Below are 17,184 nucleotides of genomic sequence, written 5' to 3' on the forward strand. Positions count from 1 at the left end.
GTTTTTGTATTGATTTTTTTGTTCTCAAAGATGATAGCAAGGTCACAGAAACTAAAATAAGAATAAATGCAGTTGAAATTAATATGATGATAATAAATGCTTTGAAGTACTCTCGCCAGTTAATGTTAATGAATAGAAGGTTATTTTAAGCACTGATTAACAATAAGAACCGTTTGATTTTGTTCTTTAAGAGTGCTTGGAGGCAATGGAAAACGTTTTGAAAGATGGTACAAAAAATGAGATTTTTTTGTAAAAAAATTTTTTTCCAAAATGAAAACTCAAAAACGTACCTGCGCACTATACGCGCAAAAATACGGTATAATTTTGCGTGTGATAAGTCTGCCAATACTCAAATAACTAGTCAGGATTACATCTACACTGTAGTTTTAATATCTAATATATTTACATTTGATTTTGTGTGACTCTTAAACATTCCAATTATTACATTTGCATGCTTAAAAATTGTTCTTTTTTTATGTAAATTTACATAAAAAAGTATTTTCATGTACGCCAATGCACACCTTTTGTTCTATTGGCTGTTGCAAAATTTTACAGGTTCCCAATATTGTAGATCAACAATATTTATGATTTTCCAACAGTGTTTTAGTAGAGTTTCACCTGGATGACAAATAAGAACACTGTTGATTTACAGAATACACTGTAAATGTATTTCAATTTGTTAATTAATATTTTGGTTTTTTTTTAATGCCAAGGCATGGCAGTCAGGTATTATTGTTGTTAATAAATGTTAAGTTTATCATTATATTAGTTTTCACCTTGTTTCTCTTTAAATCTTTGAATACAAACTTTAGTCTTTCAAACAAATCAATAGCACAGCTAGAGGCCAAATATGTTATTTATATCTTTTCTTTTGACTCTCAAAACATAAAATGCTACAACCTGCATGTACATAAAATAAAAATATAATGGATTTTGCCTTGTGTTTATGTTTGTATACATCATATTCTCATTTTCGATACTGCTTGCTCCATTTTTTTTTGGAAAATGAAAATTAAAAAAAAAACAAAAAAAAAACAACAACAAAAACCAACCTCTCGCCCCACTTTTCCCCCAAAAAATACCAAAGAACTATTTTTCAAATTGGTGTGGCCTTATGGTACAGAAATCATGTCTGTCAGGCAGTGACCAAACAGTAATGGAATCCTATAGGACTAGATATGCCAGTCAATAGGACGGACTAGACATATAAGGCTGAATAGTGATCACCTTGGGTGTTTGTGAATCTCCTTCCCTAGATAGACATAACAAACAAATGATCTTTGCTTGTGAGACAATATATTGTGAGATGCTAATTATTTTTCTTTTGCAGACCATTAAGAGATCTAAGCCAATCCAAAAATATTACTGCAAACGTATCAACAGTTGAGCCATGTTCAATTTAACTGTTACAAATGTAACTTAAAGACAATGTTTAATTATGGTAATACAATAGATTTTTGTTGGCCCAATCAAATGTTCACTCCATTTTCCATTAAACCATGATTTAATACTTGGATAACTTGAGCTATCAGTGTGATTCTATCAACCAAGTTTTACTGTTTTCCCTCCCAACAGGATGTCTGTGCTGAAACATGATGACATTTTGATTCCTCTTCTGTATTTTGCATTTCTGTGGTTTGCAATTTCCAATGACATATATCGTGGATGTTGAATTTTTTTATTACTTTATTTCATTTAAAATATCATAGAACTGCCTGTTTGAGTCACCAATGGGTTGAGGTATCTAATGCATTCCACCCTTAGCCTTGTATGTTTGGGTTGCTGTGTCAAAGCAAAAGTGATCTTATTAAGCAGGTGGTCTTTATACAGAGGTGGTCACTAAGTTTGATCAGATACAGTATTTTGGCACCCACAGTCTCCATCCTCAGTTGCTGTGGCCAAATGTTTCAGATGTCTGACATTACATGATACCACTAACTGGGTTTCGGTGGCTGAATAGTTTTTAGAAGGTGACATTTTACAACAGGCTCTCAACCTCTGGGTTATATTGCAGCTGAATTGTTGGGCTGTATCTACCATAACATTCCCTGTTCTAAGGTTGTAAGTTTATGAGGCTGTTGTATAATGTCAGGTACAGTCGAGACTTATGTGACTTTCCAAGCGAAAATTACCAAAGTCACTTATCGTATTTTCCCTATTAAGAGCGCCTCCTCTTATAAGGGCCCCCACGTTTTTTGCTGAAAAAATCAACTAATTTTATACAATTTTGTGTTAGATTGTGACGATTTGTCTTTGCAGACGCTAATAAAATACTGTGTGACATCTATCTGATGCTTAACAGATATCCGATCAGCTTGTATAAGCACTAAATTTATTGCATTGGACAACTTAGGACATCTTTGCCAAGTGTTTACACATAGAAACAGTGAGAATGACATGTTCAAAACAAAACGTGTCACTTGAATGCCCCACACACAAGTATTGATGAAGACTAACTGGCAACAACATTTTAGCGATGTCTATACAGGTTTTATGAATACTTACTGTATATCTATGATAAAGGTTCCTAAATAACAAGAGTTTTATCATTTCTAAGCATTTTATTGTGTGCTCTTGTTGGTATTTCCCATCTGCCACAAAACGAAATTAGCAATCGAAAGCACCGTCTGCCATTTTGTGTACACATGGTAAACAAACAGGCTAGCATGAAATGCCAAAATTCCATGAAACAGACATATCTAACCAATGTTTAATACTTCTGGTGCATACATTACTTCATAATTAAGTAATGTCAATACTTACTTGACTTCAAAACGTAAGTTTGTTATAGTAAGTTTCAGAAAAAATACGAAACAAAAAGCAAGATGACTATAGTCTGTTTGAGAAAAAACATCTAAAAATGGTCTCAAATAACGGCGCCCCCCCCTCGCCCATTTACCCGCGCCAGGCGCCCTCATTAGCGAAAATATGGTATGACAGTCCACATCTATCCGCTACATCACTGTTAGAATATCTGTCTTTGATTGACAGTAGTTGACTACAGTTATAATAAGGCAACATAAAACATTGCAATTTATCATCGATGTTTACCATTGTTTATTAAGGAGAAATGTCTGGATGGTGTTTGACCTTTTTTGAAAATCTTTCTGATTTTTTTCATAATTTAGAAGAATGTTGAAAAAAAATCAAATAAATATTGAACATTGCTAGGTGTCTCCCATTTACTCAAACAAGCTAAAGTTAGCTGACATAGTAACGTTGTTGCCTAGAACGTCATGTGACTGTCGTAACTAATGAACGTCTGTTCGAACTCTTCCAGGAACAGGTCATGAACTTTCCGACTTCCTTTCGGCAATTATCGTAACTTCTATGGCGACCAGTTTAAAATGAAGCCATGTTTAAAAGGATTGACTTCCAACAACTGCTGTACCAAAGTTGTTAAGAAATCATTATAAATATTCTTTGAAATAACTTCATTTCAACTGCATCTACAAATACTAACAATATTGGGGTTGAATCTAACTTGACTTTTTGTTGATAGTTACGTATAGTGTGGCTTTCAGAAATAGCGATAACAGCACTGGAGCATGAACAAGAGATCCCAGAGGGATCATGGCGCCCACCAAAGAATGATCTATGTCTGACAATGGAAAGAGGGACCTTTTTTCTGCTTTTCAACTTTTTCAAACATACCACATGTGAAATTTGAGACAGATCGGTTGAGTACTTTCTGAGAAATAGCGGTAACAAACTTCAACGATGAAATCCAAGATGGCAGGCAGTTGGCCATCTTGTTGACCGATCAGTCCCAAAATGCAATATGCACAACTAGTGCCCTAGAGGAACCTACATATGAAATTTGAGAATAATCCCTTCAGTACTTTCTGAGAAATAGCGATAACAAACTTTAACTATCAAAATCCAAGATGGCTGCCTGGCAGCCATCTTGTGGACCGATCAGTCCCAAATTGCAATATGCACAACTAGGGTCCCAGGGGAACCAACATATGAAATTTTAGAATTATCCCTTTAATACGTTCCGAGAAATAGCGATAACAAGAATTGTTAACAGACGGATGGATGGACGGACAGAAGGACGGACGGAAGGAAGGACGACGGACCATAGATGGGATGGAAAACGATTTTAAAAACCAAGATGGCTGCCAAAGCACTGCATTTTTTAAGTTTAAACCGAGATCATCTAGGAACATGATACAAGAATTAGGACAGAGCATACCAAATTTACCATTTAATTGCATGTCAACAATAGATGTTCTCAGTAAGCTTAAAAAGTAATGTTGTGTGTATGTTTTCAGATCTGCATTGGATGTTAACAAAATGTTTTTGTAGACAAAAATTTGCCATCAACAAAAAATCTACAATATTTTGTAAAATAAGCCAAATCAGTTTAGCTCCTCTAATTAAATCTTATCTCTGGTTTCAGACATGAATGCCAAAGATTTTTTTTTTACCTCTGCCAACAAATATAACCTGTATGTTTTGTCAATTAGTTTTTACAAACATCCTTATCTTTAAAAGGATCAAAAAAGAATTTTTCGAAAAGAAAATACTTGACAGAAAATTTGTTGAGGGCGATAGAAAACTTGAAAAATTATCACAGAGAAACATCAAACATTTGCATGAAAGAAAAATATTGAAGATAAATGTTTTTCCAGACATTTCCTGATTACAGTAACAGTTATTAGGGATGAATTCTTTCGTGATGATCTTCAGGTATCATTAACCTTGTTCCTGCTCATCTTTAAACCATTGCATTACAACACAGGCATTATCACACAGACGGTTTACATTCCTGCAAATGTTCGCAGAGTAAATATCAAGTTTCCAAAAGGTCACCAGAATTCTGATATACACAGCAGACATATGTATCAAACCGACAAAGTTATGTAAGATCGCTGAAATCAGATGTGGCAACTGAATTTCTATCACACAACAGTGGACCTAACATATAATAACAGTTTCTAATGAACTGCAACCATCCTTGATCTCCAAGGGTTACAATCACATACACTCTCTCTTCACTTGATTGTGATTGTACCCCCTAGAAATCAGTAACCCCTGATGGTCGTAACCCCTGGAGGTCGTAACCCCTGGAGGTCATAACCCCTGGAGGTTGTAACCCCTGGAGGTCATAACCCCTGGAGATAAAAGATCTTTGGCTGAATCAAGGACACCTCTCATTTGCGGCCAAGATCATAAAATATAACTTACGAATGGAACACAATTGTAAATTGTAAAGCGGATTCCAATTGAACACAACTCATGTTTAGGTAATAGAGCTGAAAAATAGCTATAATGACATATATCGTGGATAGTAAATTGTAGCTCAATAACAGCTTGGCTGTAGCATACGGCAATGTTGGAGTGATGTCTGCCAACATGTTTAATAATGACATTTGTTTAAAGACAGAAACTTGAACTAATCACCATAAGGTCTCTATCTAGATGTTTAGACCCCACATCTAGTAAGTGCTTTAGTAACAAATGATAATAACAAATGTCTGGGGGCTTAAATTACTTACATGTAAAACATATTGCATGAAAAATACTATGTGTTAAGTATTAAATTGTTGTAAGTGTATTCCTTATCACTGCTTTACTGTATAAACTAATAATGACTGGAAAAATGATAACTATTGATGTTAAAATAACACTGAGTGTTGATTCCTTTAAAACCTAGGTTCAGAACAGGTGATAAACTTAGGTTTAGGAGGTGGGAAAAAGCCAGAGAACACATATAAAAACTACCGATCTACAGTACCTGATAACTGCTTCTCATACTAACCATGAATTCAAAAGACAAATATAAGTTAATAATACGAAACAGTGTTAGTAAGAACCAAGAATTTATGTTCCTATCAAAAACCACTAAATCTATAGAAAACACACTAGATTTTATTGCATTTTGACTGACTCTATGAAGCATTAAAAGTGAATTTTTAGGGGTCATCCACCAAATTGAAAAAAAAAAAAATTGTTAATTGTTCTCTTTTGATGTCCCAAATTTTCCCTTGGGGTTAAAAAGTAATAAACTTTACAAACTGTTAAAGTATCAGCCCAAAAACCTAATTAATTTGGAATTAAAATCAAAGTAATTAAAATAGAATCGACTGCTGGCAAGTATGAGAACACATAACATTGATTAACATGTAATAATTGTTGCAGGCTATCTCATGCAATTTGTCACCAAGGATTATAATGCCTTATACACACACTTGTTTGTCCAGTCTAATTTAGTAGCTGCAATTACAATCCAACAAAATTTGAATATTCTTCAATTTCAAGAGCACACTATAAAATTCCTTTTTGTGATAATTGCGTTCCATGCCATTTTGCATTAGTTTGAATTACAAATTGGATTTTTTTTTCCTTATGCCCCCCCCCCCCCCCCCTCAAAAAAGGGTAATAATATGAAATAAGAAAATGATATCAAAAGTTGAAATTTTACATGTGACTCATAAAGAATCTTTAAAAGAAAATTTCAGTTTGCGAGGATTAAAATAGCATTTATGTTTTCATTACTGACAGATTTCTAATTAAAATGTTTTGTTGTTGTCAGATGAACTGTCAGTAACCTAGTCATTGGTCAGAACTAAATATCTCTTTATGGCAAAAACAGAACAGCGGTGTCCAAATACAAATGGCTCCCGTAGCGTTGTTTATTGTCATCAAGAGGTATATTGTTCCAATTATATGGGTTTTTGCGTTTTCAGTTTTCCTGGAACAATAATCATGCCTTATCAACAGAAGCAACAAATGGCTGATATGATCCAACAGCACGATGGACATTGTACACCTGGACGTTTTCCTATCGGAAATCAGTCCAGTTATCTCTCCACAGTCCTATATAGCAATCGGAAAGCAATCATGGCGTAAATCTTCACTTCATATTATAAAATTCCCTGTTGACTTCTGATCAACACTTCTGGTCAGATTAGTAGTCTGATATACAATTACTACATTCTGTGTAGGTCAAAGGTTGGAATGGACGAGGTCAATAGGTCATAGACACAAATGTCCAGACAAATGACCATGATTACACCTTTGGACCTTCCTGTATCTGGTAATATGTCACCTAACAGTTAGCCTGTGTAGGGGCAAAAAAAACATATACATGCATGTAATTTGATAGTAGTGTAGTTATCAAAAATACATTATGTTTGTTTTCTAATGTAGTTATATCAAATGCTGCAATTCATTTGTATTTTTATATGCTGTAAGTGACAAAATATTTTGTGTATGAAATTGAAAATCAGATTTATAAAGTATTGCTACCTTAACTGCCCCGATCATATATCAGATCATCGACCACAGATAGTGATGCCCCCCTCCCCCTCCATGCCATGACTAAGTATGTTTAGTCCACTGTAAGTGAAGGTGAAATGGGGGAGACTTGTCTCCATCTGTCTGTCTGTATGTCCTGATGTTGGTTTCCAGACAATAACAGAAGGAATTGACGGATTTTGTTGAAACTTTATACAATGGTAGCTGATGAGGTTATGTTAGTCTGGGATTGAATTAGGGGTTAAAGGGTCATCTTCAAAGGTTAATGTTACTTGAAGCAAGATTATTTTGGCAAATGTTGTTTTTTGAGACAATAAATTGAGAATGGACAGAAGGATTTTGTGCACACAATAACATACAAGATACAAGAAGATTTATTAAAAGTCATTTTTTCATTACAGAAAAAACTAACATTGAGAGCAGTTTTCCATATCTATTTCACATACAATGGTAACTTAATTATGAGGTAATAGTTAACATGTGGTGTGGCTATATGTGGCTTATCTGGACAGTAAATATGGCTTTGACTGAAATTTTAAACCTGAGTCGTCTGTGATAAATTGGGACAATTTACAGCAACGCTCTAGACCTAAGGGTCAGTAGATAAAAACGATGGTTGGAAAACAGCTTTAATTTATAAACCTATCAAAGCAAAAAATGATCATTACACTATCAGACAACTATAAATAGATCTATACCGGGGTACTATAAATATGTTTAATTCTGTAGATATATTCTGTCCATCTGAATGATCATTTTCACACAGACATTACTAAATCTTATTGGGTAGATTATTTTCAGTCTGACCAATCTGTGGTAGAGCAGGTGCCATGGTGATATGAAAGCTTCAATCTGAGTGAGACACCATATACCTCTAAATATATTTTTAATTTCACTACAAAGAGAAATTTTAGAATGAAGATTTTAACAGCTTCAACCAATCTTAAGTGGCTTTTGACAAGTCTCGGTGCTGGTTCAATAAAACAGATCTATGACGTGAGAAAAGTGGCCTCATTTTCAGAATAGCCACTAGCACGAAAACTGTTGAAAAATCGTAAAAATCTTAAAATGGTTAGCACGTATAACTTTCACAGCAGATAAAGGGAGATAAATGAGGTGAAAGTCACTTAAAAAAGTGAGAACCGTCTGTTCTATCTTATTTACTGATAGAACCTTTGGGTGTGGAAACCATAAAGCAACATCTGAAATGAAGAAAACATAAGACTTCTCTATCAGACAATTCACACTGTCTAATACGTATAAATCACGGACTGTTTAGAGTACATTTTTTATAAACAGATTTCTTCTTTAATCAATAAGACAATGAGTAAACCATACTTTGTATAAACTCGGCTCTAAGATCAATATCTTTCACACAGAATTAAATTCAATTTTGAACATTTAAATATCCTACTTCATAACCTTAGCACATCAGAGTCAGTGATAAACAATATAGACTCTAGGATCCCCTTTAATTAGAGTTGTGATTTAATAGAAGCACTATTTATAACTCTCTCCCCAAACCTATTAGCTGTTAACAGAGGAGTCTGGTTCCTATCTGTGGGGTTGTAAATACTGTTAATATATAGAGTATAGGCCATCACTGTTCTTAGCCATTTACTGCTTTCATCATCGACATCAGCCAAAAGTGTAAACTAAACTGTCTTTTTATTCACTATGTCTTGGATAATGGCAAGGCATCAGGTGGAATCTATGAATCGAAAATAAAACACTCCTAATGGGAATGTCCCAAAAGATGCTCTTGCAAAAAGTATTCTTTGACTTATTTGGTTGGGAAATGTATAACAGTACTATTTTGAAATATGACAACATTTTCACGTTTGCCTCATTTCATCATAAATAACCAGAATAATTGAGAAGAATGTACATTGTATACTATTCTACACATAAATTAAATCCTAAAGATGATTAACTGTAGTATAGTATTCTTAAGTGCTGCAATATGTTTGGAAAATCAAAAAATTATGCTACCATACATCATTTTTGTAACATTTTTTGGTATGATTTTGGTTGGAGCATGTACATTGTGTAATTAATAGAAAGGGTTCCAGAAGAATAAAGATCAACAGTAGCTGATGCCACCACATTATAAGGTGCCAAGTTTCCCGGGGGAATTCATCGAGTTTATCGAGTTTATCGAATGAAACATCACAGGTATGTTTTCTTTAGATACCATAGCCATAGCTGAATCCTTACAGCTGTAGGCAGATCTGGACCTAATTCCTTATTTCTATCTACCAAATCAACACATTTAAAGTACACACGTACACATGTTTATTGACAAAAAATTATTTCAATCTCTTAATATTACACTGCTTTGGAAATGTTCTTCATAGTTTCTCAGACGGGGCATACATTTCGGATTTTAATTGACACCTATGGACAGAAAGGCAGTTGTGTTATTTATGCAGCTGCTATAGGAAATCCCCTGATAGGGTCGCATCATTGATCTTTACTTCGGACTTGTAGTGCTATAACTTCTACAAGCAACAACTTCGGCATTCAAACATGAAAACATAAAACTTAATCTGACTAATCTAATATTTTTTTTATTCCTGTAAAATAAAACCCAAAATGACATTATCATTTGTTATCTCCAAATTGTATCACAGAACCCTTCCTTGACAAGGGAGGACCACAAACCAATACTGGTAGCTGTTGCCCCCAACGACCATATCCGTCAACAACGTAGTCATAAAAAACAATACAGTATCTAGCACTATTTTTAACTTCGTTAAACAGAGGTTTTTTCCCTGTTTTACTCTATTTAGAAAATCCTTAGGCATTACAGGAAAAAAATTTGTTTACCGAGTTATACATAATGTTGAAAACATATCGTGTTTTTACATCAAAGTTGGGCTTGAGCTTGTATAATTCGGCTTTCATCACATTTTGCCACAGCAACATTTCTGACAAGCTTCGGCTGATCAGTAAACCACAAACAGCTGTATTTTATACACATTGTAAATGTGAATTAACTTGTTAATAGGGTGTTGTTCAGGTGTGCTGCAAATAATACCACAACATAAACAGAAAACATGTGATATGGTCCATAAATACCATTGAAAATCCTACATTCACATACAGAATAAACATTTTATTTTTTCAAGGTTTTAGGGAGATAATGATATTAATTAAGCAAGTGCAAATTGTGTAATCCTACCTCAACTACACATGCACAACATTACTTAATTAAAATTTAGAAATGTTTAACTAGGAATTTATGATAAATATTGTAATTTTGGAGTACATAATTTCACTGGTTCAATTATCATAATACACCCATAAATCTTTTTTTTTTCCAAAAAAGACAGCCATTCCTTCCCCCCCCCCTCCCTGAAATATGCTCTATCCTGTCATTGTCGACTTGTTTGATTAAACAGCTGATTCAATCAGACCTCAATGGCAATAAACAAAGCTGATGTGTTACATATGCAGTGAGCTGTGACATAAATTATAGCTAATTAGGTGTCACATCATTTTATCTATACGCCAAAGTTATAGTTCCATAAAAACAGAATTGCCCTATATGTCATCGTATCAATGTACATCGATAATGATATTCTTTAAAAGCATGGTTATTGAGCCAATGCCAGTGCAAACTATACATAAATATCTAGACATGTAATCACTGCTTAGGACTGTGTTTTGTTTTGGACTTTTTTGCCTAATATCACAGTAATAGCTACATTTATTTCTTTATTAGGCCACCCACCAAAGTTGAGAAACAGAAGGGTCTCTGATGTTGTGATTGTGCTTTTTTTGTAAGAAATTTACCCTTGTAGCAGATCTTCAAAATATTTTGTGTGCTTAAATGATGTAGCCATCAGCTACTACATAATTACTCTAACTTGAATAATCCCAAGTTTATACCAGGGTAATTGAAACTAACTACCTGTACTTATAAATTTTTATTAAATGTTGCACACATCACATCTTAATTGCAAATTTTCAAAAAATTTAATGAGTTCATTCAAAGTGTGAAATCTCACATATGAATCATGGGAATGATAGAAATCTATTTGTGTTAAATAAATCACCGGATTTATCACCAGCCACATCACAATACAATCTCTGTGATTTTTTGCCAATTATTAGATTATGATGTTTTCTTCGCTTTCATTCAGTTGCTGATTCTCCCGATCATTAATTGGTCTCGGCATCCAATAATCACCTCGTTCCCATCCAGATTCAGCCAATGACATCCTGTCACATGACTGTCTCTTCTTTATTAGGATCGAGATATGTCAAACTAAAAACGTAAAATCGTTACAGAATCGTCGCGTGATGACATTCCTCTTTTTAATGACCAGTCACTGTCCATGTATGTGAGACAAACAAATATTGTTTTTATCTAAGTCCACCATGACATTTAAGAGTTAATTGAGAACAGTATGATATTTCAGGTTTGAACATGAATGATAACACTCATTATTTCATATTGAGTAACAATATCATGACATTACCAAGATTCATCCATTTTATTGTCATGAACCTTTGGATACATCGAAGATCTATTTCCGGCTGATATGCAACAAGATATCCAAGATTTCATAACATAAAATGTCATAATGGGTGACGTTCAATATCGTGAGTCTCCCAACGAGAACGTGAGAGGTGGCAACCCTGGTTTCTTAATTTAATTTCGTTTGCAATTTGAATGATGGCTTCATCTGTGCAATGATTTTGGTATTATTCAGCACCCCTTCATTTTTTACATGTTTTTGGTACCCTGGGTGCTTATAGGGTGGAATATGGTACCGGTACTTCAAAACATAAATATCTAACGTTAAATTATCACATTAATAGTTAAATAAAAAAATGTAAAGAGAACAATGATTTCTGAAATTGATCTTAAAGATGCATGTGGTATTTAAAGAATTTCACCCTGCCCATACGAATAGGATTTTTTTTTTCAGTTTTACATCAAATAAGTGTTAATATTACGAGTAGTTAACATCAGGTAACAATATTGTAAGAATTAAACATCAGAAAATACTCAACCCCAGTTCTAGATCAACCAATATCAAAATGTATCAAGATTGTTAAGTCAGCAGGTACATAATGAGGGTATATATGTAACAGGGTGCAGGATTTACAATAAATTTAATACCTGCCTCTGCCAGGGATCGAACCCAGGACCTCTGGATTACTAGTTTGACGCTCAACCGATCGAGCTAAAGAGAAGTTCTCTCTAGCCGAGCGATATATTGCGGCTAGTATTGACCAGGGTTACATACTCCCCCTCCAGGGATGAACTCGTCCGCGAGTTTCCAGGGGTCACAACGATTCCTTCGCAGGTATCGTGAAGTATCATTCCCGAGTCCCTACATGGGCGCCAATGTAACAGGGTGCAGGATTTACAATAAATTTAATACCTGCCTCTGCCAGGGATCGAACCCGGGACCTCTGGATTACTAGTCTGACGCTCAACCGATCGAGCTAAAGAGAAGTTCTCTCTAGCCGAGCGATATATTGCGGCTAGTATTGACCAGGGTTACATATACAAGAGAATATATCTGGCCTAAGGAACAAACAGGAAGCAATAGAAAATCCTATGATATACCGTTATAGATAAATGTCAAGTAAAACCATCTGTTGTACCTAACCTGTAATGGAATACATGTTAACTGTAGGCAGTGAATGACAGGATATTACGAACAAGTCTGTCACCATATTCACCCTCATCAAATTTCCTTTGATTATTTCAAACTAAACAAGAGAATATTACAGATAACCCCTTCTAACTCACTTTAAAGAAAAAAAAATAATGATATTCAATTTATTGACCTTTGTACTAAAAATATTTAAATGGTACCGTATATAAAAAATCAAAACATTTACCGTATTGAACCTTTTACAAAATATTACAGATATCTATTTTTCTTTTTTTTTTAACATTACTGATCAATCTATTGACCTTTGTACCAAATATAATTTAAAGTTGTATTAAAATTCCATTTACAAACAGAAAACATACATTTATTGACAGTTTTTCAAAATATTATAGACCATCCCCTTTTAACTATTTTTTAAAACAATATTTATGTACTGAGCTTTGTACTGAATATAATTATTTAAAAAATTCCATTTGAAAACTAAAACATACATCTATTGACCCTTTTACAAAATGTTACAGATAGACCCCTTTTAACTCTTTTTTTTTTTAAACAATATTTATTAATGTATTGAGCTTTGTACTGAATATAATTATTTAAAAATTCAAAATAGAAAAAATACATTTACTGACTGTTTTAAAACTTATAACCATAAGTGATACGTCAACGTCCACTTAAGAGATGGACACCATTGATTTATAAAGTGATAGGCGTTTTAATGTGTAGAGCCTGGGCTAGTTTCTACACCATTGCTGCGGAGGCTGGAACAGCTCACGATACACAACACAGTAAGGTGGTATCAATACAGATCACTAGGCCGAGGCGACCGATCAGCCACTGGACCCAGCTATAACTACAACCAAGCTGATTGGGCCAGCATAGATATAAGTGGATTCACTTCTGGAGACGTCTGCATTTTTTCAATACGACGTCGATGAATTAAGTTACCAATGAAACTAGGAATAAGCTTAACTGATTTCTCAGCACTTCAGTGAAATGTTTTTGGATTTAACTTAAGACAGAAATATTTTTCATCATTTTTAAAACTGAATATTTGGATTTCACAACTGGAGGATTCTTAATTGAAAAACAATAGGATGAATCTGGACACAACCATGGTGAAAAATTCTACAACATGAATAGCTGAATAATCTTTAGTTGTAGTTCATCATGAAATACCTGGGATTTAACATGACTATCCAAAATAGAATTGTCTGAGGATTAAATAGGAATAACTTTCCAAGGCTTAAAGAACACAGATTTTAACAAGGAAAGAAAAGTGTCAGATGTTTTAAAACTGATTTGTTGTCATCAAAATTGGACATATTGATTTTCTATTGATGAATCAAACTATTTTTAGATTTTGAGTACTTTTCAGGAAAAAATCATTTATATCCATTTGATTGGACATATACTCACTCTGAGCAGGGAATATTCTCCAATCTGACTATGCTAGACATTCATGGAGAAATATGACAGGGAGCTGGTACTTGTTATATAAGACATCAAATTAGAATATGTTAAAAGTGACCAAATTCAGAATGATGGACCCAACCTACAAAGATCCATAAACTTGATTATATGTGTTTGCGTAAAAGACATCAAACAAATAATCACATCAGAATCTGGAACGCATTTCACAAACAGCCGATCATGAGATTGTGACTTGGAGAGTAGCCATTTTCGATTAATTCATAGCTTTCTATGAATAGAACTTTCCGGTAAAGACGCATTTTGAACTATATTGATCTACGCATGGAAATATAACAATGGTTTAATGAGGGAAAAACCTGTCATAGAAATCAGAATTATAAGTTACTGATGTAGATTCTACGGCGATGTAAAGAACAGGTTATTAGGATATCAGATTTCTGCTAAAGATGTATACATAAATGGAAATCATGCAGATTTCATGCGGCTCAATGAAGATGCAAACCGACTCCCTGTTGTCTGTCTGTCATGATATATGTAAAATTCATCTTACTCCCCAAGACGGAATCGTTTTTCAGACATGGAAACCAAAAACGATTTACCAATAGCTGTGCATGTAGTTGACACAATTTTAGGATTTTATACCGATACGACAGACGAAGACAATTATCGGACCAGAATGTCAAATGCCACGAATATTTCAATTTACCCTTCACCAATCAGGATGAGTCCTACCGATGAATTCATCTCACAAGAGAGTTTACGCGCCATTAAATTTGCATTTGGAATGATCATAATACCGACGCTGTCCTTGTTTGGAGCCATTGGGAATATCATAAGTTTAGTGGTACTTTTTCAACAAAGAATGAGAAGTGCTACTAATTTTGTTCTGGCAGCTCTTTCATTGTCAGATTTTTTATTTCTAATGCACAGCCTACTTTTCTCTGGGATTAACATACAAATATACTTCGATCCATTCCACGGAAAAAATGTTCGGAATAATATGTACCCGGTGTTTGGTGCCTATGGAAGTTTGGTGACGGCTCGGATTACGTCATGGTTGACCGCATTACTTAGTGTGGAACGGTTCATAGCTGTTCATTTTCCGATGAAAGCAAGACGATTCTGCAGTAAGAAACACACACTTATAGCGATATTTCTCATCTACATCTTTACAATCATAATGTTCTTACCTTACGCATTGAAATACAAAGTTATAAAACGCACCAAAAGGAACATGACTTACTCCATCTTGCTGAAATCAGATATTGGTGCTAACGTCGACTTTTACGAGATCTATGGAATCATTATGAACATCTTGTTTCGGTTTTTGCCCATCATTGTGTTATTCATTCTCAATCCCTTAATCATATATGTGGTACGGAAAACATGGACGCGACGTCAAAGTATGAGCTCAAACTCACAGCACACTCAGTACAAACACGCTTCTGGGGAGCAGTCACATATCACCGTTATGTTAATGATTGTCACCTTTCTGTTTGCAATTTGTATATTGCCCGGAGCAATCAACAGTACTGCTTCACACATATGGACGGAATATTCGAAATTTGGAAAGGCAAGAAATCTAAAAGAATGTATTTCATATATAACTTATTTTTTAGAAACTTTAAACTCCTCTGTGAACTTTTTGATCTACATGGCGCTTAGTAAGAAGTTCTGTGTCACATATAAAGAAACATTCTGTTGTCAGAAACCTCAGAACCGCTCAGTAAGCTGGGGTAGCTACCACTCCAAGGAAAGAACGATAGAAACTCGGAACCCTAGGAAAGTGTTAATGAGTGGCAGTACAGATTCTAGGTACTTTGTAGTAGAGAACCGGATAGCTATGGAGCCATTACGATCCCAGGCTCTATCTGATGAATGTTCAGAGACGGTGAGTTAGGAAGGGGTCAAGGCCACATTTCTATCAATGTGTAAATCAAGTGCATTAGTGCACAAAAATATCCAATACTGAAATTAAAATATTAGTTTTAACTGAACTATCTAGTTTTGTTCTCTATACATATATTATGATGCTTTTTTCATGAAAAAATTAAGACAGTCAATATGTATCTGAGAGTATACAACATTATTAGATTATCGTATCATATTGAATAAGGCAGTCAAGAGACAGCGTTATGTGAGAGAATTATTTTGCATGCTCTTTTTTTAATGCATTAATATATAATAAGCTACGTGCTCTTGGTGACAAAGATTTCTTGACATGCCAAATGTTTTTGATAGTGAAACAATTTGATAATAATAAATTTGTTTCTCCACAAAAAACTAATAACATGATCGATTGTCAATAACGTTCCGTCAGTATAGTACATTTGAACCCTACATTTCTTAACCGTCAACAGATTTACGGTATTGAAGCCTTAAAAAGCGGGAGGGGCACTTATAGGGACGGTGGCACTTACTGGGTGTAATACGGTACCAATGATGCTATCATAGAAATTCCTAATCTCTATACCGTTAGCTATAATTAAGCAGTCACTCTATGTATGCTAGACCCATAAAGTACACAAATATACAAGAAATTAAGCCACCTGGGGGAGATCATTGTTTTTTATTGGAGTAATTACTTTTCAGACAATGTATCCATACATTAAAAACGGAATATGCTATATTGTACATGTGATTTGAGCTCTTCTAGATAAAAACTGATTCAAACCATTGGTGCAGGTTCAGGTTCAGGATACAAGACTTACTACCAATGGATGTGTATAGTGGAGAGCAAAGTATTTTTTAGTATTGAACAAACTGATCATATGTTAAGAGATACCAACTATAGTCAAACCTACCTTAGCAGCCACCTCTGTATAAAGACCACCTGCTTTATAAG

The 17,184-nt window shown here is 34.4% G+C and overlaps 2 protein-coding genes across 2 annotated transcripts in view; one reads left to right on the plus strand and one right to left on the minus strand.

Annotated features, from left to right (window-relative positions):
- LOC138329369 (ER membrane protein complex subunit 10-like) overlaps positions 1-17,184 on the minus strand; it is a 67,537-nt gene that overhangs the window by 17,788 nt on the left and 32,565 nt on the right.
- On the plus strand, positions 13,703-16,336 carry LOC138329365 (probable G-protein coupled receptor B0563.6). Its single transcript, XM_069276305.1, has one exon. It carries the CDS (start codon positions 14,917-14,919, stop codon positions 16,237-16,239), a length of 1,323 nt encoding a protein of 440 aa, XP_069132406.1. The 5' UTR covers positions 13,703-14,916; the 3' UTR covers positions 16,240-16,336.

This window comes from Argopecten irradians, chromosome 8 (genome assembly GCF_041381155.1).
Source record: "Argopecten irradians isolate NY chromosome 8, Ai_NY, whole genome shotgun sequence".
Lineage (NCBI taxonomy): Eukaryota > Metazoa > Mollusca > Bivalvia > Pectinida > Pectinidae > Argopecten > Argopecten irradians.